Below are 24937 nucleotides of genomic sequence, written 5' to 3' on the forward strand. Positions count from 1 at the left end.
CGTATTAGTTATTTTCCAATTGCCATTGTAAACTCTGGGGGCAGGCACTCTGTTTTCTTTACAGCCGTATCCCCAGAGACTGGAAGTGTGCTGGGTGCCTAACAACTACTGAACAAAAAATGAATAGAAATGCTTTAGTTTCCTGATAGTTCACCAAAGCAGATATAATAGATTCTTTGTTCAACAGAAAACCCGTTAGTCTTGGCTGGTATTTGAACCATCTAATGAAGGAAAAAATACTTTTGAGAGATTCTTTTTGTAATACTATAGGTTTATACTCTCCTCCCTCTCTAGTGCTTGCGGTCCCTAAATTTGCTTTTACTACTTTTATCAGTTAAGATGCTTTTTGCCTCAAGTAATAGAAATCTCAAGTGAAAGTCACTTAAACAATTTGTAAGTGGATTATGTTGTGCAACAGGAAGTCCAAGAAGTGAACTCACTGTTGTCGTAAGAGACCCAGGTTGGTTCTTTCATATTTTTTTTTCCCTTCCCTTTTGCCTTCTTGGCTTGATTTTTAAAGCTGGTTCTTACTCTGGTTATGAGGACAGGAGAAATAACTGGGTCCATGTTTTCTTTGTTGACTTCTACTGGGAAAGAGACTGGCCTTTCTTTTCTTGAAGACCTGAGCAAGATTTTCTTCACATATCATTGGTCCAAGCTGGCTTCAGACTACTCTCTCCTGAATATTGGCCAAGGAGATGGAATTACAGCTATTGGCTTGGGCCAATCATCTCAGTGAAATGGATGTTGGAATCAACTACAACACTTACAAAAATCCTATGTGAATTAACCTTTATAGATAAATTTCTAAAGACTGTTGATTTCCTGGGCCTCGAGTTAAGACTTCCGAGATAATTAGGCTCATAGCCAAGAGGATGCTGGATGAAGTCAACATTATCATGATAATTACGTCATTAGGGAAATTATAGCATTTAAATTAAAAATGTGATAAGTTCTGTGTTCTTAAATTTAATAAATATGACGTGCATCATTGCTTTTATAAAGTAGGTATATAAAAATCAGTTAGAAATATGACTCTCCCTTAAGTGTGTTTGAACTGATAACAATTGGTGTGTTTAAATTATTTAATTAAAATGAAATCTTATTGACTAGAAAAGTGGAAGAGATAACTAGGACATAGTGAAGCTTACTTAAAAAAATTAAAAGTCAATATATAAGGTAATGTGCATCTGTCACCTTAACTTACTAAAAGGTTTTTGATTTACTTGAACATACAATAATGGATTATTTTTGTTTGGCCAAATTAAATATTTAATAGGCAGCTTGGAAGCATTATGATATTGTGGAGAAAGCACTAAATTAGGAATTGGAATAGAAATATCTAGTTCTAGTTTTGGCCCTAACTGTCTATATGATTTCTAGTAGAACAGTAACCTCTGTGAACACCCCCCTCTTTTTTTTCCTATCTGTAAAAGAGTTCCATTTTAGTTTTCTAAAAATGTCTTTTGGCCCCCCCCCCCTCTTTTTTTTCCTATCTGTAAAAGAGTTCCATTTTAGTTTTCTAAAAATGTCTTTTTTCTCTTCACTGGCTGTAACCACCCCTTTTCTGGGAATTGAGGGACATATCTCTTTCCTCCAGAGGTGTGGCTTTTTAGTGGAATTAAGATCATATGTGATTTACATTTATTTGAGGGAGAAGAGGAAGGTAAAAAGTGAAATCAAAGTTGTGAGATACCTGTGTGTCCTCAGTGTATACAGTGATTGTAGAAAAGAGTATTTGTTTTTGAAATGTACACATTATTTCATTAGAAAGAAGTAGTTTTTAGGTATAAGCACGTTACATTTTCCCAATACTTCTAGTACCTCATAACCAAATGTGAGTTTCTAATGATGTCTGGCATGTGGAATGGTCGCAGACTAATAAGTTTGTAAATAAAATGCAGAAGCATAGATTCCCAAGGTTACCTGTAATAGAGTAAAAAAGAGGTTTGTATTTAGAGTGAGAAGACTGTGTTGGAATCTCAGTTCAGCTAGTTGAAAAGAAAGCCTGGTAGCATAATATGGACACTGGAGTCAAACAGATAACATCAAAAATCAAAAATATATTTTAAAAAATCAAAAATGATAATGTGGATACTGGAGTCAAACAGAAAGGCATGAGTTTGGTTTTACCACTTAAGTTAATAACATTTTGATGAAAGGAAGCTGTTTCAGTTTGGATACCTTTGGTTATACATGGTAGAAGACTCAATCAAAAGTATGTTGAACCATAGGGTTTTATCATGTCACATAACAAGAAGTCTGGAGATTGATAATTCTAGGTTGATTAATTCAATAGGTTAATGATGTCTTCAGCAACATAGGGGGCTTCCACCTTTTCGTTCTGCCATTTTGAGTTAGTGCATGCTATCTTCCTCCATGGTGGCAATATTGCTGCAGTAGCAATAGTTTCAGTTATTGCATACAGTCATAGTGACGGCCAGTGAAGGAAGGTATTCCTCCTATATTTCTGTTTTTAGAAGGGAGGAAAATCATTTCCAGAAGCTGCACTTCATACCATTGGTTCAAACTGGGTACCAAAGACCTAAAAGCTGTTCACTCGCAAGGAGAACGAGGACATCACGACTGATTTAGACTGGCTTTTCTTTTTTTACCCACCTTTGGACTTTGGGGATGGGGAAAGTTCTTTCCTGAGCACAGTGCTTAATAGGATAAAAAAGAAACAAAACCAGATCTCTGCTAGGAAGGAAAAAAGAAGGGCGTTGGAAGGAGAATCTGAGTTGGCAAGCTACAGTGAGCACACCATGTTGCTTAGAGTCCAGTAGGAGATGCACATAAGCCAAGAGATAGTGCTAACAGAAGACAATATGGTCTTCGATGGGGAAATGGATAAGGTGCTAGAGGAGAATATAAGAGGAAAACCTAAGTCCAAAGTTGCAGTGGTCAGGAAAGATTTTACTGGAGGAAGTGACATCGAAGTTATTCTCTAAAGAATGAGCGGGAATCAGGCAGGAATTAGTCATGGTGTGGCATACCCCTCTTCCATGTTTATCAAAGCATGAAACCTAGCTATCTGGTGTGTCAGTACTATTTTAAGCAAAGTTTAGGACAAATATTGGATTCAGTGCCCACTCAGACGTGAGCTCCATTATATATAGCTATAATAGCTAATATTCAAAATGATCCTCATTTTTCAAGAAAAAGTTACACTATATAACTTTTTAAAGTGCTGTATATTTTCAGTATGAAACACTCTTTTGTCTTTGTAAGATTTTAAGATCAGAGGACTGTGCTTGTGTTACTGTGTACCTCTTCTGCACAGAGCAGCCATTACTTACATGATGCCTGAAGTGAGGAGTGTGTTTATTGTTCAAAATGATCCTCATTTTTCAAGAAAAAGTTACACTATATAACTTTTTAAAGTGCTGTATATTTTCAGTATGAAACGCTCTTTTGTCTTTGTAAGATTTTAAGATCAGAGGACTGTGCTTGTGTTACTGTATACCTCTTCTGCACAGAGCAGCCATTACTTACATGATGCCTGAAGTGAGGAGTGTGTTTATTAGAATAAAAACTAGGATGGCTTTAATTATTTCAAGAAACACAAGTAAGAGACTTTTCCCTCTGATGTTGATGCAAAGTATATACCTGGGATCAAGCATTCTGCTGTATTATTTTATCTTGCAGCCTTTAAAGGTGTTTCTTCTTGAGTTTTCATTGAATTAATTGATTTAGAAAATAGCTTAGACTAACAAGTATTTTTTCTTGTTATGATCAGGGGAGAGGTCCCATTTCTGTCATCTTCTGGTGTTTTTAAATGTTTTATTTCTCTTTAAATAATACTGGTGTCTTAAATTCTTTAAATTGCTAGTACATCCTGAGAAGAGTTCATGATGTGACTCAGTCTTGGCTCTTAATCCTTACTCTCTAAAGACACAGACATTGTGTTAGACTGATGTTCTTTTTTTTCCTCCCTTGTTACTTGGATAATTCGCTGGCCAGTATATTAACAGAGAATGTTTGCAATGCTAACCGACAGATTTTTCAGGCAATCCAGAAAAAGGTTATGGCAAGCAATTTTAGAAAAAAAACTTGATGAACTAGGATTCATACAGTGTACAATGACAATTAAAATTTTGTAATTGATTTTGATTTACGTGTTTTAATTTTCCTTTTTCTTGCTAAACACACAAAAAAGACAATAAAATCTAAGCTCAAGGGTAGTAATAATTACAATTGAAATACAAAATTTACAAATCTTTGTCAATAGTTTTAAAAATACCTTACTACAAATTATTTCAAGATGGGTGTGTACAAGAAATTAGAGTCACCTACTTTGTGTAAAACCCAAATGTGAGAAATACACTTTACCTTCTATATTAGCATGCTATTTAAAAATACAGCTGTGGGGCTAATTTTGGTCATATTTGGACTTTTAATAAAATTCCCCTCTAAAAAAAGACCCATAAATGCAAGGAAATGATTTTGTAGGATGTTATTTAAATGTTTTAAAAATGTTATTTTTCCTAGTCAGTATTTTTCTGACTTTTTTCTTCTAGGTTGCAGGTATTTTGTGTAATAGACAGAAGCAATAAAAGAAACTACACACTGAAAAAATCGGATGTATTATGGAATTTGCCTTTTTGCTATGGGGTTTTTTTTTTTTTTACTATTTATGATATGGGATTTTTTTACTATTCCATCGTGAGAAGACAAATGAGAAGGTAGGAGAAAGCTAGTGCACAATCATATGATATGAAGTTTGAATGAAAAAGGATTTGATAGAATTTCAGGCATTTGACAGATAGTTATTTGGCATCTGCAATAAGCTAGGAACTGTACTGGCTATGTGTATGTTGTGATGATTAAGAGAGCTTCTCAGCCTTGTGGGGAGAAATAGGAAATAAATATTTAAAAAATAAACAATATTTCAGATTTTGATAGGCTTGATGATTAAGAAAAAGGCAGGCATTAAATAATAGGGAGTGATGGAGTCAAATGTGACCTATTTTATATAGTTTGGCTAGGGAAAGCCTTTTGAAGGTGGTGCCCTTTATACAGACTTGAGTGCTGTAATAGAGTAAAACCTAGCGAAGATCTGCATAATGAAATTTAAAATTTTTCATGCTGCTGGACAGAAAGTACACGCAAGAGATGACTGTGGTTTAGATGAGTGTGGTAGCAGTGGAGATGAAGAGAAGGGCTTGGATTTGAATTCAGTTTTGAAGATAGAGTCAGTAGGCTTTGCAGGTGGATTGAATGTGGAATATGAGAAAAATAGCAGTCAGGGTAACACCTAGTTTTTTTGCTGCTATTTTTTGTTTTTTAGTGGTATAGAAGTAGAGTATTGGGCATATGTTGGCACCATTTATCTGAGATGAGAAAGAACAGAGGAGTAGCTTTTCTGTTTATTTTGCATGGGGTAGTATGGTTGTAGGAATGAGAAATCAAAAGTTTTGTTTCAATCATGCTTAATTTGAGATGCTTACTGGATAACTGAGTTGATATGTTGTATATGATGTTGGAGTTTGAGATATGAATTTGGGAATCGTCATCCTGTAGATGGTATGTGAAGCCATGGACCAAAGAAGATCACCTAGGGAATGAGGATGGACAGAGAATGAGGGAACCATAGAGGCCAGGAGAGTGTGTTAGTGAAGGATGGTTTTGGAAGAGGGGGTGATCAGCTGTGTAAGTGTTGCTGAGAGATCGAGTCAGATGAAAACTGAGAATTGATCTGTTGGATTTGTCAAGAGAGACCTAGTGGTTGTTTTTGATGAGCAGTTTAAGTGGGGAGGTGGTGATACAAGACTGATTTGAGTGGATTTAAAACAGATTGAGAGGAGAGGCAAGGAAGTGAGACAGAGTACAGACTGCATTATAGAGGAGGTTTGCTATAAAGGGAAGCAGAAATGGAGCTAGAGCTGGGCAGAGGGAGGTGCAGAATCAAGGGAGAGTTTTTATTTTGTATTTTTAAGATAGGGTGTTACTGCATGTTTGTAAAGAAACAGCAATGCCCCTCTGATTGTTTCTATTTTCTCAGTGAAATAAGAAATAAGGGTCTCATCTGCTAAGACCCTTAATGGGGAGAGGCCATATTAAGTTCAATGTAAAATATTTAATTTTTAAAATAATACTTTAGAAACATATTCTTCACTTAGCTATTGTTTTGTTATTGTTGTTGTTATGGTGGTTAGCAGTATGCCCAAATATATTTTATTTTATTTAAACAGGGAGAGTTGAGTTACACTGGGCCATATTTGGCATAAATCAGAAGGTCCCCCTCCACCCTTTTTTGGAGTATGGAGAATTTGAAATCTAGAAACCTTGTGTATTTGCCTTGTCCCTGTTCTAGTTCTCTAATCTTTCAACTGGCACAGTAGAGAAAGAGAGAGGATGGTTTCCTTTAGTTCAGTATGCTCATTCGTCTGTTCTGTAGCCTCTACTTGCTTTCAGGACTTGAGAGTTGTTGAGCATCATCCCTTACTTACACAGTGAAATGTCCTGTACTTGTGAAACTCTAATGGCCACCACTCTAACGCAGGTGACCTGAGTTGAGAAGTTCTTTTTGTTCAGGTCTTACAGTGAAGTCCCATCCTCTCCTTTAGCAGATACACATCCCCTACGTATGTTCTCTTTTCTTTGAGTACTCCAAGTGTCCCTTTTTGCTTTAAGTAGTAAAGACCAGGGTTAACTCATCTCTTATTCTTGTATTCCATTTTCCACTTCACTTCTCTGAACTGCTTTTCCTCGTTTGTGAAGTAATAATTCTTTCTTAACTCGTGGGGTTCTTCATGAGGGTCTCACCCCTTTTTGCTTTAAGTAGTAAAGACCAGTGTTAACTCATCTCTTATTCTTGTATTCCATTTTCCACTTCACTTCTCTGAACTGCGTTTTCCTCGTTTGTGAAGTAATAATTCTTTCTTAACTCGTGGGGTTCTTCATGAGGGTCTCATGAGGCAGCATATTATTGATGCATGTAAAAATTGTTCTGGAAAATCCTAACGCAGTATAAAAACTGAAATCCTGTTAAGGTAAATTTTGTTATTCTCTAGAAGACTTGGACAGTTGCACAGGACCACCCCTTAAATTTCTGTTTTATTATTTTACAGAGACATTCATTTCTGGTTTTATTTTATTCTGTTAGAGGCTTGCTGTAGTGATTCTTGGCTATTGCTCAGGGTTTGGATGTGTGGGTTTGAAAATTGCACACTACAACACTAGGTGTGAAAGAAAGGAAGCTGAATATATTGCCTGTTTTCTAATAGCTTATTAATCTAACTTTTTAAAACCACAAGCTCTCTCTCCTCTCACAGTTTTACAAGTGGATATATGGATGTTGGTAGAATAAACTAGGATTTAAGATGTTAAAATGAACTTTGTTCTTATATTTTCAAATCTTCTAAAGATATTGTCATACTATATCAGCTTGGTGTAAAAAACTGAATGCGGATTGCAGCTTTTTTGGAGTGTTTTCACAGAAATTTTATTCTTTTCTAATTAAAAATAAAGAGAAAACCCTCCTTACTATTTGGAAAAGAAAAAATTTCTAGTGATGTCGTTTGATACTGTGGAATTTCTTTTTAATCTTGTTGGATTTTGATGGCAAATACTACTTCCGGGGACAAATACTTCCTGGCATAATAATATATTTTTAGTGTTGGAATAAACCTTAGGGTTCATCTTGTTTAACCATTTTCACTTAATATGAGAAAATTAAGGCTCAGAAGAAGATTTGCCTTTCTGTCAGTTCATAGCAGAGCCAGGATGCAAATTGAGGTCTCTGTATAGTGAGTGTAGGGTTTTCCTTGAACCACCTTGTCTTTTACAGCTTGCGGTTGTGTTCTTAGCCCAGGCTGTGTAGAAGGAGGGCAGACAGAGGTGTGTTTTGTGTTCCCTTCTTGCTTTTAATTTTCTTGTCAGTCCTGTCAATGGCAAAGGTTTTAATTAATTTCCACAAAATATAGGAACAAACAGGTCCTTTTGTGTTGTGCTGTCTTTGGAATATCTTTAATAATAATTTTGAATTATTATTATGGTCTTTTCAGTGTCATCCTAGTTACCTCTGATAAGGATGGTCAGAGAACCAAATACAGTTTGTTTCTATAAGCATACATCAGGGTTCTTCCAGCTAACTGTGACATCCTGTTTATATACCATGGGTTAAAACCACTTTCATATGGGTTCTGAGATACCTGGGAAGGTTTTAAAGACCTTAGAAACAGCTACCACACTTGTATTTCTCTTCTGCTTTTTGTTTGCTGGGAAATCCCTGGTTACTTAGTTTTATAGTGTTTTTATTAAAATTTTATTTTTTAATCTCTTTATTGTAAAATACAATAAAAAATATAAAACACACAAAAATATATAGGTTAATGAATTATTTTAAGTCATACACCCTTGTGACTACCACCCATTTCAAGAAATGAAACATTGGCAGCCTGGAAACCCTTTATATGTCCCATGAAAATCACAGCTCTCCCCCTACCTCCACAAGTAGCCACTATCCTGACTTTTATAGCAATCACTCATGTTTCCTAATGGTCCCCCCCCCCTTAATGTTTGTCCTTAGGCAATAAAGTTAAATCTTGCTAATTTTTAAAAACCTCATATGTATTTTACCTCTCAATCTACAGGCTCACCTCCATTTCTGTCTTTTTCTTACAATTTACCTGTTGAAGAGCCTGTGCCTTTTGACCTGTGGGGTCTTTATTGTCTAGATTTTGCTGGTTTCATATTCAAAGATGGCAAGATCAAAACCGACTTCCTTATGGGATAGGGGAGTTACTGGTCTTTAGGTGTGGTTTTGGGCCCTGTGGTGGCTTTAAGTCATTTGGGGGCACTATTCTGCTTTTCTGGTTGCAGTGTGAGTGCTGATATACTCATATATAAGAACTTCTGTTTTTATATTGAGAACTGTACTTGTCATCTCAACTTGTGGGTAACTCTGGCAGCAAACTGCTGTGAGGGCAGAGGGACTCAAATCATCTTCTGCCCATCTTTAATTATGGAGGTCAGCTTTCTCAGCCCCTTTCACCTTTGATTTATGGCTTTTCTTTGGGAACATCACATTTTTAAAAGTTTTACCTTACGATTTGGGTTGCCCATGGTTTCTTCCCCAGTTTTCCATCAATGCCATGGATTTACTCTTACTCATATGTATATTTTTGTCTTGCCTGTGGGATTTTTCAAAGACACAGAGGTATGGGCTTTTTTTCATTTGGTTATCTCAATCCTCCACTGGGATGAAACTATATAATTTGGCTTTACCTTTTAGAAGGATTTAGAATACAGTAAATTCACACATCTGTTTTTTAAATTTTAAATAAGGTTATGGTCACAACACTTACCATGTTTCCAGTTATAACTTGCTTCTCACAGCAGTATTTCTGTAGTAATTCTGAGTGTAATTCTCTTGTTTCTTCCAAGCCCCTCTTGTTTCTAGATTCAAATTAAGACTTTTTAATATTATTTACATTACTGTAACAGTCTAATTTTCTTTATGTGTAAAACTACAGATAGTATGTAGTACCTTGATTATTCTGAGATTAAAATGCAGTAGCATAATGAATTCGCAAAAATCACATATAAAATGAAGTTGTTGATTTCTATTATTTACTCCAGAAATTTCCATAGGTTTATCATGTAGCAATTAAAAATGGTGGTGGCAGGTGGAATAGACAGGTTCTGACATACTGTGAAGAAATAACTGACACCTGCATAAGAAAGAGAAGAATCAATATATATGGCTTACTGAGATTGTTTATTATGGGGCTGCACAGCCCTTGGTAACCCTGGCTTAGGGCATTATTATATGGAAGTAAAATAGTAATGAATGATTTCTAGTACTGACTCTGTCTTTACCTTGACCTTGGACAAGCTATTTAATCTTTCTCATCCTCAATTTCCTCTTTTATAAGATGAAATGACAGGGCTAGAATGTTTTGGATATCTCTTATAGTTGTGGAATTCTACATCCACAGTGATTATCTAAGGCAATTAACTACAGGTTCAATTAGATTCACTATATTCTCGAATACATCTAAACATGTCATGTATTTTAGAAACCTTTCCTTTAGAATGGTTATTATTATTATTTTTTTGACCAAAAGTGATTTGGGATGTATCTTAGTGCAGGGGATAAAGCTCTTTAAGGTTAAAAGACGCTAATTTGGATAAATAAGTGGAAGCTACATGGAGGTAGAGTTTAATAATGAGAACATATGATGTTCAGTGATTAAACAGGAAGTTTTTAAGTAATAAACTCTCTGCCTCTGAGAAAGTAAAACAGAAGCCACATAACCACTTATAAGGGATATTGTAGAAAACGTTGACCATTAGGGTAGAATCCATTCAATTGGGCAATCTTCTTATCCAACAGAAGCTCTACTAATGTTGGGAAACTCTTTGAGGCTACGTAAAGCAAGCTAGGAAGGTAGATAGAGAGGTATATAATACATATGTCTTCTTAGATTGAACTTAATCTTGGAGTAATGCCTTCTAAGGAATTCGTGTAGATACTTCACCACAGCTGCTGGGGAACTCTTTTCCCTGCCCTCTTTTGGTGTCAAGCTTTTTTAAAGAACTGTTCTTTTAAGAATAGTTTTCTTAATTCCTTATCCAATAAAGGTGATTGTTATTTACAATTTGGAGTATTTCACAATTTATTCTGAGCATATACCTTCTTGTTACTTTCTTTATAAAAATGGAATATAGTTTGCATCCGGTTCTATTACTTGCTGTTTTCTCATAATCAATATTGTGGGCATCTCTCCATGTCAGCAGTTGTAGATCTGCATAAGTCTCTAAAATGAGAGCAAACATTTATAAAATACTTACTATGTGCTTTTTAAAGTCCTTTTTATATATGAGTACATTCAAAACAGCCTCATAAGATAGGAACTTCTAGTACAGGTGAAGAACCTGAAGCATAGAGAGGGTAAGTAATTCCCCTATGATTAGTTAGCAAATAGTAGGGTCAGAATCTGTGCTAACCATGTCACTACCCTGCTGCTCAGATACTGTGGTGTTCCTTTATATCCCTGTGCCATGATTCATTTAACTGCTCCTCCATGATTGAACTTTTAGTGCCCTCCCCCCTCCGTTTTGCCACTACAATGTGCCAGGCATGTTCTAAGTCTGGTAATACCCCTGTGAACCAAAACACACGCAAATCCCCATCTTTATGAAATTCCCACTCAGGAGTGGGGTGGGAGTAGGGTGAAGACAGGCTATTAAAAAGTTAAATAACAAAATTACATAGTAGAGGAGCGGGTGAGAGGTAGTATAAAAAAATAAAGCAGAGAAACAAATGACAGTGTTGTTGTGGGGTATGACAGTCTTAAACAGGGTCGAAGGTGACATATGAGCAAAGTCCTGGCAGATAAAAGGAAGTGAGCCATGTGGATATCTAGGCAAAGACCGTGTCAGCAGAGGACACAGCAAGGGCACAGGCATGGCATTTTTCAGGAAATTAGGTGGCCTATGTGACTGGGACAAAGTGAGGAGAGAGCAGTAGGAGTTACAGAAGATGAGGGAAGGAGGGGAGATGGGAGGGATGCCGGAAGTTAGGCCATTCTGAAGAAATTTGATGTTTAATTTTTGTGAGACAATGCTCCATGAGGCGATTTTGAGGAGAGAGATGCCATATTCTGGCTTCTATTTTCAAAGATTACTCTGACTTCTGCGTTCAGACTAAACTATAAGGGAATAAAGGTGGGAGGCAGCAAGGGAGAAATGCGAGTGGCTTAGACCAGGGTGGGAGTACTGGGGGTGGTGAAAAGTATTTGGAACCTGGACATTTCTGAGGTCCACTCAGCAGGATTTGCTAATGGATTGTGAGAGAACAAGATGTGTAAAACATAATTCCAAGAGTTTTGGGAAGAACTAGAAGGATGGACTTGGTATTGACTGATTTGCCATTAATTTACCCAAGTATCTTGATACTGAATTTTTGAATCAAAGAGCAAACCCATGTACTTCAGATATTGGCCTTTGAAACCAGGTTGTATGTGTACTTAATTATTTTGAAGGATTGGGGTTTTAGTTTTAGAGAAATGGGAAGTATGTCATAGAAACAAGTTGGCTTTCCAGGGGACATAAACTAGATGTCATCAATATTTTTCAGGGTACGATTCGTAGTTTTTAGGCTCAGAAACTTGGTTTTGTGAGTTTACCTAGAGTTACATGGGCCCATGCACCAAACTCATAACAAATAGTCTCACCAATTCAATTTGTCATACGGGCACAGCAGCCAACATCCTAGTAGGATTACAAGGATTCCTCCTTTCCCTGCCACCAGGGCATCTGGGGAAATGCCAGTTTTCTGACTTCCAGGGAGGGTGACCTCTAGCAGCCAGCCTGGCAAGATTCAGAGAGAAGCCTCTTCCTATCACCCTAAGGAATCGCTCACTCTGCGGCCATGAGGCAAATTAACCCCTGGTGCTTTTTTTTTTTTTTTTTTTTTTTAAAAACTGAGTTTATTATCCTTTACCTAGAGTAACCATTTTCTTATTTCTGCATTTCCTTCAACTTCTTCTTATCTCTTCTCTCTCTGGTCCCATTAGTTCTCCCGTCCTTCATCACTTTCCCTCTGTAGCTTCTTTTTAAAACCCTTTTCTACTTCTCATTGAAATTCCCTTTCTGTAATGAACCAATGTTCCTTAAAACCGTAGCCTCTTCACAGAAGTCTATATCCTTATTCTCACTTTTTTCCCCCTTAAAATAAAGCCACAAAATCCTTTCTTCAAACAAAATCTTTTACAAATCCTTGCTACGTAAAGGAGATGAAGACACAGTTACAGGTTGCAGTGTAGGTGGAGGATGACTGTGGTCTCAGCTGCTTAGCCTCCCTCATGTCCCTGACCTGGTCCCTTAGGGATCTCAGTGGGAGCCAGGGTAACCCAGCCCTGCTTTAAGGGAAGCCACCTCTCCTTAACCCTGGTAACCTTGGGTCTCTAGATAAGGGTGCATGCTAATTGTCCCACAGAGCTACTTGCAGCTCCCCTTGCTACCTCCAAATCTCTTCATGTGAAAACTTGGCTTCTAAAGCCCGTTTCTTCCTTCCGTCTCTCGGCTATGAACTTGAGATCAGTGAGTATCTTTTTATTTTTATTTTTCCTGTCTGGCATGTGGTGCACGAATAAATGGTAGAATAAAAACACGAAATGCTGAATAAACTTTTTAATAAGCAATAGTTCTTATGGATATTGGCAGTAAGCATAATAAGGGACCTGGAATCAAAGGGAACTTCTTGACTGATTTTATATAGCCACTCAATCAGGGTATGGTAGTTTGTTTTATTTTGATACATTTTAAAGAGAGACTGCTTGTGTCTAAAAGGACTGACTGTTTTGATCATCTGCCTTGGGTGCCTACTCTGCTTGCTACTGTCACAGCTATTGAGAAATATTTACCATTTAGATTCTTCTTTACTAGGTGTACTGAAGATTACTCCACTTACTATAATATTCTTTCTTCTCATAGGGCATAAAATGTAATTATGTTTTAGTTTTGTTAGTTAAAATAACATTCAATCTTGAGATCCTGAGATTATAACCCAGTTACTTTGGATTTGAATGTCACTATACATCCCCTGTTACATATATGAAAACATCTAGATGGATTATTTTTTTAGATTGATAAACCTGTCAAGTCTTAGGGTAACTTTATTTTCAACTGTTGGTAGCTCAAAATAAATAGTCTAACTCTTCACGTTCTGACAAATAAATAGTCTAACTCTTCACGTTCTGACAGCAGAATCATATAGGTAGGCAGTTGGCATTGATGCAAACTATTTCCTTCTTAACTAGTTCCAAAATTTAGGAAAGGCATCATGGTTAATGAATTATATCAGAAGCATAGCTTCCTAGTTGTTTTCTCTTACATTATTTGCATAGATGTTTTTATGTTCCACATGGCCACATGCCTATGCATTGATACTTAAAATTGTGTCCTCTCACTTGAATATTGGAATGCAGAGAGTACTCACATGCAGAGTAGTGAAGAAACAGATTGATTTGACCCTCTTTCTGGTGCTGTTGTGAAGAAGGGTTTCTATGAATGTATCAGTATGCATTTAAAAAATTAAAAATCAGATATATATTTAAGAAACACTTTTTCTCATGAGAGAAAATTTAGGGTAAAGAAGTAGACATTATTATGAGTATTTTTATATAGATTAAACATCAATTTTCAGGAAACGTATAAAGAATAAGAGAAATGAGCATAGAGAAAGAAGAAACATTTCCTCTTTAGCTGCTACTTTTAGAGAACTGTGTTTTTCTTGATATATCTATGAATTTATTACTCTTCTTTTAGACTGTTACTTTGTTCACAAGACTCAGGATAACAAGAACTGTCAGATATTAAATCATATTTTTACTTTGAAGACATTCAGTATATTACAGCTCAGTAAATTTCTATGCTGTTCTAATCAAGAAATATTTGCTACAGTGTTTATTACACAGTCAAAAACCAAGTTTGATTTATGTTCTGAAATGTTCAGGGAACAAGATGTTGGGTGCTCGATCCCAGCTCTAGCAATGACTCCAATGAACTGTGGGATTTGGGGCCTCCATCACTACATCTTCTTGAATCTCAATTTTCTTGCCTGTGAAATAAGGGAATTTATATTACATCATCTTAATGTATTTTTATGAAGCTGTTTTAAGATTTTGTATGAATTATTTCTTGCATTTGTTGCTTGGAAGAAAAAGAGAGGCTTCTTTATGTTTTCTGTATCAAGTTAATGCTCAGATGAGGATACATATCTATTTTTATTTAGAAATATGTTTCAAGAAAATATGAACCATTATATTAACTTTACATTCAATTTTTATTTTAATCAACATTTCAAGGCTATCTGAAATGAAGACGTGGAAATTCATACTATTTTAAACTTTCTTAAGCTATTATTCTTATCAGCATTCATATTTTGAAGAATAAAAGCTTATTAAAATATGTCTTTGCCAGGTACATTTGTAAAGAAAACTTTTTCAGGCTTTTATTAACCTGAACAAAGCTCACTAAACAAGAACAGGATGTAAGAAGGCAATGTCTAGAACAAGAATACTCTGAGAATTTGTATTAAAACTTTTGCTACTTTATTTGGTCACATAAAAAATGTGACATTAGGCTTGCCAGTTAGCTCAGTTGGTTAGAGCATGGTGCTGATAACAGCAAGGTCCAGGGTTTGTTCCCTGTACTGATCACAAACAAACAAACAAACAAACAAACAAAAAACCAAAACTGTGGCATTAATATTCCATGACTGGGCTATGATTTTTGTCTTAGGTTATAGTTCTGGTCTGTCCTAGCATTTAAAAGCCAAATTCAATAAAAGTGTGAGATAATATTAGATCAAGCATCTCTGTTTTTAACTTTTCCTTTTAACTTTTTGGTGTTCTTATTCCCTTAAAATCAGCCCAGGACTGTTTCTTGACCTCATCTAGTGTTTATCATGTCACCAGACCATTTTCCCTGGGTTGTTACATATTGGCTGTAGTGTTTTCAAATATTTTGCATAACTAACTACGTAATGATTATTACCTTGCTGAAGTGCCATATAAGTGCTAAGCACAATTATTCTTGTTATAATATAGTTGGTGTTGGTAAGTTTCCTCTTTTTGTTTTTGATGCTGTTGTTTATATCCTATGAAAATGTTTCTACATCACTAAAGAACCACAAATTTTTGTATTCAGTTGGATTCTCTCTATACTCTTAGGGATTGCTGCATTCACTGTCATCACCTATCACTTGGAAGGACATTTCCAAAATTTACCCCCAGCTTCATTCTCAGGCAGCTGACTTGTATTACCTGAACCTCAGATGTAGTGTGTCCTTTGTGAATTTATTACCTTCTGTTCCAATATTCTGTCAGCTTCTGATAACTAGTGGCACCACTATTCTTTTATTTTTTTTTAGGCTAGGGATCAATAAACTATGCCCCCTGGGCCAAATCTGGCCTGCTGCCTGTTTTGTAAATAAAGTTTATTGGAACACAGACACATCCATTCGTTTAAGTATTGTCTATGGATGTTTTTGCACTAAGATGGCAGAGTTAAATAGTTGCAGCAGAGATCTGTGACCAGCAAAGTCTAAAGTATTTACTGTTTGGCCCTTCACAGGAAAACTTTGCTGACCCCTGCCTTAGACTGAAAACTCTGGCATTATTGGGAAGATGCAAAATTAATTTTTTAGTAGCTTGTTTTGCCTTTTAAACAGAACCTGCTTATTGTATCAGCTTTACTGATAATCAACTGCTGTGCACTCCTGCTTCTGTAAACTGTGCTTGCTTATCACAGTAGCTACATGAATGCTGAGAAAAGCAAAACTTAAGGGCCGGCCCGGTGGCGCACTGGAGAGTGCGCCGCTTGGGAGCGCGACGGCGCTCCTGCTGAGGGTTCGGATCCCATGTGGAGACCGGTTCCCGCTCACTGGCTGAGCGCGGTGCGGGTGCAACACTGAGGGTTGCAATCCCGTTGCCGGTCCCCGGTACGGGCGCGACACCGAGGGTTGCGATCCCGTTACCGGTCAGTAAAAAAGACAAAAAGGAAAAAAAAAAAAAAACCCAGAAGAGTCTGCCTATATAAACCCTGTAAGACCTAGACTCAGGGCTCAGATTTTGGAGCACTAGCTCATATGGGCCCGCAGGTGTAATAAAATACCTGATTCTCCAACCCTCTGAGTGCCGACTGTTTCTTTGTCTAATCTGTTCCATAACAGCATCACCTGTGATTCCTCCTATGGGATTCACCAAGTATATTCCTGCAAGAGAACTAATCATTTCTTTAATCATCTTTTTCTTTCTATTTTTTTTTTAATCTTTCACACATTCTGGTTCTCACATCCTTTTGCCTAGGGCATTAAATTTCCCCACCTCTCAGTTTTATTCCCTTGTATTTCATTTTATACTATGTCACAAGTATTGTGTTCTCAAAGTTTGGCTCCACTCTGCCACCAAAACTTAAGAGATTTCCCCATTACCCAGTAAATTAGAGAATTTCCAGCATCTTCCTTAAGTCTCCTTCTACAATATAAACCCTGTTGTTTTCCTGTATATTCTTTATGTAATGAAATTATTTCCACCTTTTTTGTCTGTGTCCAAGCTGTAACAACTGCCTAGAGCTTTCTCTGCCTCCATTTTTATCCTCTCCTATTCCTGTCTGCTGATAAAATCCTCCCAAATTTCTTAGTGAAGATTTTCCCTATCTCTGTCTGCATGTTCTTTTTCCCTTCATGGTATGTTACCTGTACATCTCTCTGTCACAAAGGACATTTTACTTGATGCCGTGTTCTTTTTGTTCTTTTACATCTCAAACTTTATGAACTGTAAGCTTGTTGGATGCAAGGTTCATGTCTTTCTCATTACAGTGTGCCCTTAAACACTTACCATAATGTCTTAAATGTGCTTAATAAGTAAGTGAATTGCATGATAGGAAGCAGGCTTTTTAATTTGAAGTAAATTATTAGTGATCTCAGAGTTTCTCTTGAATGTTTAGCAGTAGTTCTAGGTGTTATAGCTAAAGTTCTTGAAGAAACTAGATGTTAACTTCTTTGTATAGATTGTTAATGAAAATGGAAGGATTTTTTTTTTTTTTCTGATGTTTCACATTTACTGCAAAAGAAGTAATTGTGTGCAGTGATGTGTTTGGTACTGATAGAAAAGTAAAACCAGGTGGCAGAGCCAGGCAGTAATTCCCTTGGATGTGTTACACAATGTCAGATTTTTATTTTGTTAACAAGTTTTTTTTAGAATTCCAAGTAGAAAAATTATGTCAAAGTACTCTAAGAAGTTATTGAAATGAAACACAGGTGCTGTTAACATAGTATTTTGTACTCTGCTTATTCATTCATTTAATTATTCTCTATGTACTTCCCAGAAGATTTTGATGTGGCTATTTATCACCAAGAGGTAGTCCTATTAATCCCAGTTTTTTATTGGCTTCAGTTCTGAATTCGTACTCTTGAAAATGTTGACAAAGACAAAAAAGTGTGCCAGGTGTAGAGACTTTTCACTTCTTTTATAAAATTTTTTAAATTTATTATTATTATTATTATTATTATTATTATTATTTATTTATTATTATTTTTTTTTGTCCTTTTTGTGACCGGTAAGGGGATTGCAACCCTTGGTGTGGTGTCACCTGCACCGCACTCAGCCAGTGAGCGCACCGGCCAGTCCTATATAGGATCTGAACCCGCGGCCGGAGCGTCGCTGCGCTCCCAGCGCCGCACTCTCCCGAGTTGGTTTCAGAAAACTAGTGATTGGTAGGGGGGCCATGGACCCCGTTTGGTGCCTAAAATGTAGTACCTGAGAATTCAGCAGTAAAAGTAAACAAAGCATTAAAACACCCTAAAATCCATACACCTGAAAAAGAATTGAAGACTTGAAAATTTAATTTTAAAATGGGCAAAGGATATGAATAGTTTCTAGGGAAATATAAAACGCTGCTTTTTTTTTCACTGTCTTCTAGCACAAAATCAGTGCTTGCTGTGTACATGCGTGCCTGAACAAATGAATAATGTCCAAATAAAAATATACTCCAACTCCCTCCTGAGTAAAGAAATGCTTAAAATAACCATAAATGTAGACCTTTGAACTAGCATTTCTACTTAGAATTTATGCTAAGGAAATAGTTATACAACCGAGTATAGATTTCACATTTATGTTTTTATAACCCAGAAATACCTTCTCAAGTATTCAGATATATATTGTATGTATATATGTATAAAACACAAGTCTGTTTATATATACATGCTTACATGTGAGGTATGGTCTGTAGTCTGGAAGTAAGCATAAACAATCAGTAACTGTAGGTTGTCTCTTGGAAGTAGGACTAGGGAGATGTGGGAATTCTCAGGATATATGGGGTATTATACCTTCTGATTATTCTGTATGAATTTTTTTAAAGTATATTTTGCTTTTATATTGGGCAAAAGACTAGGAAATAATATGTTTTAGGCATATTTTCATTAATATTTAAAATAAGTAACTTATTTGAAGGGTTCGCGTATCTGTCTGGAAAATGTGGTTTTCAAGAATGATTCATATCCTTGAGAATACAGTATAGGTGATTTTTTGGTTTTATAATGAGATGATAATGAAAACATTATCAGATTGGACTGTTGTGTCCTTTAATATTATGATAAATAGACATTTAGTACAGGGGTCTTATTATAATGTGTTTTCTTTATACAGTTGTAAGAAAATCTTGTTTCATGCTAGATGGATGTATTATTATTTGGAGAACTTACATGCACTAACAACAGTTTCCAAGGGTGTCCTTGTGAGCAAAATAATTCACACTTTTCTCTTCAATTTTCTAGAAAAGCTCAAGAGGAGAACAAGAAAGTAGTGCTAGCTGGATGTGTTCCTCAAGCTCAGCCTCACCAGGACTATCTTAAAGGATTGAGTATCATCGGGGTAAGTTTGTACCTGATGGAAAATCTTGTTTTGTTAAAACATAAAATAGGCCCCACATTTTACTTTTTACCTCTTGGTTGTTTATAAGCTATAAGCTACATTACACTTACGGTGTCCTAGACATACTTTCCTTTTGCCCCTAAACCTTTGCTATGTCTGTGTAATTTTATCATCTTAGCAGAAAAACATGTTCTATGTTCTTTCATTAAGAAAGCGTAACACAATAAAAGCTATAGTATACAATTTATATCCCATAAAAACCTGTCTTTGTCCATCACCATCTCTTTCTATATTGTTACATTTTTCTCACCCCACTGAACTACTTGTCATCCCCAAGTACATAAATGCCATTTTTGGAATGCCCCATCTCCCTTATACTCACCCCCAAGTCTCAGCTCCAATACCACACACTCTGTAAAGCCTTTTCTGACCACTCTGCATCTTCCTCCGTAATCCTGTCTCTGGGTTCCCTTTCTTACTGTATAGTACCTGTCATTTGCTTTCTCAGTAAAGTGTTGTGATTTTAGGTTTATTTATGTGATTCTTTGAATAATCTCCACTTATGTATTTTAAATTATTAACTTCATGAGGACAATTTTTCATTTTTTAAAGCTCTCACCATGTTTCTCCAGCCTTTCCTGCAATGTCTGACGTACAGTAGGCACTGTTTGTTGACTGACTGAAAGAATCTCCCAATTGTTTTTTTATCATTGGCTTGCTTTTCTCCCGATTGGGCAGGCAGCTCTGTGAAGTCAGGAGACTGCCATCTATTTTCTCTCATTCTTTGTAGCCATCACTATCACAAAATGCGCTAATGTAGTTGACTCTCAGTATTTGTCGACCAAATGGTTGGTTCTTCCTTCTCAACATTCTACTGATGCTGTACTTGATAAGCTTACTGATGATCTTCTTTTAAGAAGGCTTTAATAATTTTTTTAAAATATTGTATATTCTTAGAAAGAGCTTATGTGAATAATTGGCATCTCAATTGAGTTTTATAGTGGATTTTTTCCTTATTTGATATACTATTGACAGGTTTTTATGTTGTGTTCTCAGTGTAATGAAGTTGTTTTCTGCTGTCATGTCCTTACCCCACTAGCAAATTTAGTAATCTTTGAACAAACATTCTCACTGTAAAAAAACAGTACCTGAATGTTTGGTAACTTTAGTTTGTTTTCACCACTTGTTTACATTTTGCTTTCTCTTGGTTTAAGGAATGAAATGAATATAGGACTCCTGAATTATCTTTTCATGTCAGACTAACTTTCTCTATAAATACAGTCCTGCTGTGTTAGGGAAATAGGAAAGCAGTTAGAACTGTGTTTTAGAGATGGAATGTGATAAAAGCTTAGAGATCATCTTAGATTTCATTCCAGGTAATTAAGTTACCAGAATAGCCCAATTTCTTTAGTATGGACAAAAGCCGCTTCTCTACTCACATTATGGTAACATTTTTCTGAACTCTGTTGTGTGCAAGGAAAAGCTTAGTGTTTCTTAGGATGTAGGGGAGATTCTCAAGATATAGTATAAGGTGCTATTTATGTGGAAGACAGTTTTCAGGGCTGATACAAAGCTGTGACACTGGCAAATAAACATTTCTTTTTCTGTTTAATCTAGCACCCTTTTTGTTATGTAGTCCCATTTCATTACCATTAACATTCTTTAGATTTATTTATTTTGCTCATTTATAATTGGAGAAATAAGAACCCGTTTTGAAAAGTGAATAGAAAGAAAATTCATACTTCTGTCACCATAACATAATTATTATAACTTTGATTATCCCCTTCAGACTTTTATCTCTGCATCTTTTACTTAATTGTAATCTCAAAACTGTTTCTATCCTTATTTTTCTGTTGTTTTGTGAGCTTTTTTCACCATTTTAAATCCTGCATTAATGTTCTATTGAAGGATATGCCATAATTTAACTATTTCTTAGTTGTTGGATGTATTTTCTAATTCTTAGGAAATACACATAATACATTAATGTTTAGAGTGGGCTTCTTATTTTAATTTAAAATTAATATATTGTGAAAAGTTTCCAAAAGTGGAATCACGCTATCATTAACATTTCATAGTTGTAATTTAATTATTTGTTTGCCAGCATTAAGTATTATTAAAGTATAAGATTTTGTCAACATCATTTTGTAGAGCATTTTTTCTGTGGCAGCTATATAATTTATTTATCATTTCTGACTTTTTATATATGAAAATTATGTCCACGGAATTGATATTTAAAAAAATTAGATTGAGAAACCAAAAATTATCTACAGTTTGATGTTTAGAGAGACCTATTTCTGAGTAGAATTGTTACAAAATCAGAAACCTTCTGAATTATAGTGAGTTACAATGAAAAAAAGAATGAATATTATTTTATACCAAAAAAACCATTTCTGAAGAAATAGAAAGATGTTTAAATTTGGTGACTTGGGAAACTAGTTTTAGCAGGACACTTAGAATTTTATTGCACAATTGATTTACAGACTGAGTAAAGAATGTGTTCCCTTGCGAAGTTTTTATGATGGAGGGTGTTAATAGAGGTGGAAGGAAGAACAGCTGTAACTACATTCTGTCCTTTTACCTTCTGCTGGGATTTGTCTGTGTCACTTCACAATACAGGGAGGATGTGTCAATTCTCTTGATCGTGTGTTTGAAATAAAAAACTGCCATCACATGGGATCAGTGGGCAAGCAAGCTACCTATTGCATACCTGGGTTAAAAGACATACTGTACCCACCCACCTTTGAATGTGCTCATGGAGTAAGCTCTTAAGAAGGTATTTAATAGGTAAAGAGAGATATTACTGCCCTTGTAACATAATAATTTCCATCAATATCAGCCTTTAGAAATGNATTTGTTTTAGTAATCAGAGAGAGCACATGGTAATCAGTGATTTTGACCCCTGGGCCTTTTGTTATCGTCTGTCTTTTGTCTCCTGAAATTATCTAGTTGTCATTAATATTATTTGTGTGATAGTGCATAGAAAAAAAATAACGGGATACCAAAACCAGAAGTAAAGCCTATCGATCTCTGGGCCTAGAGGAACTGGCTTTGGTGGCCATAACCTCTGCACTTCTGTTCTGGAGCACAATTTTGTTCACAGACCTTTCTAATGTCCTCACACTGGGAGAGGAGAAAGAACAGATTTGAAAACGTAGATGTCTTGAATAAAAATATCTTTTATTAACCAAAACATTTTTTTTAGCATGAAATATAGTTTACATTTCATATCTAGAATGTATGTATTGATAACTTATCTTTGTTACAGTACAGAATTAAGATCTTTTCTTATTTTTTTAGGATGTTGAAACATTTTACCCTACAGTGAAAATTTTCATTTCTCTTTAGGCAGAGAATTAAGGTTCACCATCCACCTTAGAAAGACTTTCATGTAATGCCATTTTTAATTACTGCTATTTGTTTACATCAGTTACTCTGTGTCTAGCTATAGGTAGTTCCATGAACTTGTGACTATACCTATTGAATTTGTTGGCAGAAAGTTTCATTTTGATTAGTCAACCAGAAAGAAGGATGTTGTTAAAGTTTGGAGGAAAAAGGAGTAGTAGACTTCAGGAGTCAGAAAGCCTGGCTTCAAATCCTTGACCTGTCACATCATTTCTTTAATTCATCAGGTACTTACCACATGCGTGCTGTGTAGTTGGTATTGTTCTAGGTGCTAGGAATGCAACAATATATACAATTGTCAAATTTATCCTCTACATTCTGTCCTTTTACCTTCTGCTGGGATTTGTCTGTGTCACTTCACAATACAGGGAGGATGTGTCAATTCTCTTGATCCTGTGTTTGAAATAAAAAACTGCCATCACATGGGATCAGTGGGCAAGCAAACTACCTATTGCATAGCTGGGTTAAAAGACATACTGTACCCACCCACCTTTGAATGTGCTCATGGAGTAAGCTCTTAAGAAGGTATTTAATAGGTAAAGAGAGATATTACTGCCCTTGTAACATAATAATTTCCATCAATATCAGCCTTTAGAAATGGGGCATTTAATTTGTTTTAGTAATCAGAGAGAGCACATGGTAATCAGTGATTTTGACCCCTGGGCCTTTTGTTATCGTCTGTCTTTTGTCTCCTGAAATTATCTAGTTGTCATTAATATTATTTGTGTGATAGTGCATAGAAAAAAAATAACGGGATACCAAAACCAGAAGTAAAGCCTATCGATCTCTGGGCCTAGAGGAACTGGCTTTGGTGGCCATAACCTCTGCACTTCTGTTCTGGAGCACAATTTTGTTCACAGACCTTTCTAATGTCCTCACACTGGGAGAGGAGAAAGAACAGATTTGAAAACGTAGATGTCTTGAATAAAAATATCTTTTATTAACCAAAACATTTTTTTTAGCATGAAATATAGTTTACATTTCATATCTAGAATGTATGTATTGATAACTTATCTTTGTTACAGTACAGAATTAAGATCTTTTCTTATTTTTTTAGGATGTTGAAACATTTTACCCTACAGTGAAAATTTTCATTTCTCTTTAGGCAGAGAATTAAGGTTCACCATCCACCTTAGAAAGACTTTCATGTAATGCCATTTTTAATTACTGCTATTTGTTTACATCAGTTACTCTGTGTCTAGCTATAGGTAGTTCCATGAACTTGTGACTATACCTATTGAATTTGTTGGCAGAAAGTTTCATTTTGATTAGTCAACCAGAAAGAAGGATGTTGTTAAAGTTTGGAGGAAAAAGGAGTAGTAGACTTCAGGAGTCAGAAAGCCTGGCTTCAAATCCTTGACCTGTCACATCGTTTCTTTAATTCATCAGGTACTTACCACATGCGTGCTGTGTAGTTGGTATTGTTCTAGGTGCTAGGACTGCAACAATATATACAATTGTCAAATTTATCCTCATAGTTATACTTGGAAAGAGACATCCTGTTTGAGTCTTCAGCCTCCTAGAGAATCTGGTGTGATGGATCCCTAGACCATGGGGAGATTGCATAGTTGGGAATTTCTCTGTAAGTCTCAGATGGAATACACTTTGTGTCTATCAAGAGTTGTGTTAGGGATAGATGGGTGAGATGATATTTATGTGCGGAGTTCTTCCTAAGATAGTGTTATTTTGCAATTTTACGGTCTCCCTTATTAATAGGAATGACATTTATTAGGAAGACTGATTCTTTCTCTATTATAGGAGTTGTACATTTTAGGTAGATTTTTTGTGCTATCTACAAGGACTGCATTTGAACTAGGTCTTGGTGTTGATCCATTAGACTTATCTTTGTTACTGTCTTATATCTCTAGAAATCCTAAGTAAACTGCAAATTAATATACAGGTTTTAGCATTTTAAAATATATAATTCACAGGAGAATATATTTGATATTGAAAAGTTATAAATAATAAACTTCCTGATGTGCCAGATGTGAGCCCTGAAGGCAAGTGGACATTTTCTTTAGAGAGCTGAACAGAAATGTGTTTTAACGCAGGTGTCTGCTTATCTCAGCAACTATTTCCAGGTTGATTTGCAATGGTTTAAACATATTTTCAGGCAGGCTGCTCTAATCCTGAAAAGTCAAACAGCA

The 24937-nt window shown here is 35.8% G+C and overlaps 1 protein-coding gene across 1 annotated transcript in view; it reads left to right on the plus strand.

Annotated features, from left to right (window-relative positions):
* The window catches only part of LOC103590254 (threonylcarbamoyladenosine tRNA methylthiotransferase-like), a 189482-nt gene that overhangs the window by 142853 nt on the left and 21692 nt on the right, over positions 1–24937 (plus strand). Inside the window, exon 5 of the mRNA XM_008572455.1 lies at positions 19292–19388. Coding sequence (XP_008570677.1) covers positions 19292–19388 — 97 coding nt within the window. The remainder of the gene's footprint in view (positions 1–19291; positions 19389–24937) is intronic.

This window comes from Galeopterus variegatus, unplaced genomic scaffold, assembly GCF_000696425.1.
Source record: "Galeopterus variegatus unplaced genomic scaffold, G_variegatus-3.0.2 Scaffold786, whole genome shotgun sequence".
NCBI lineage: Eukaryota > Metazoa > Chordata > Mammalia > Dermoptera > Cynocephalidae > Galeopterus > Galeopterus variegatus.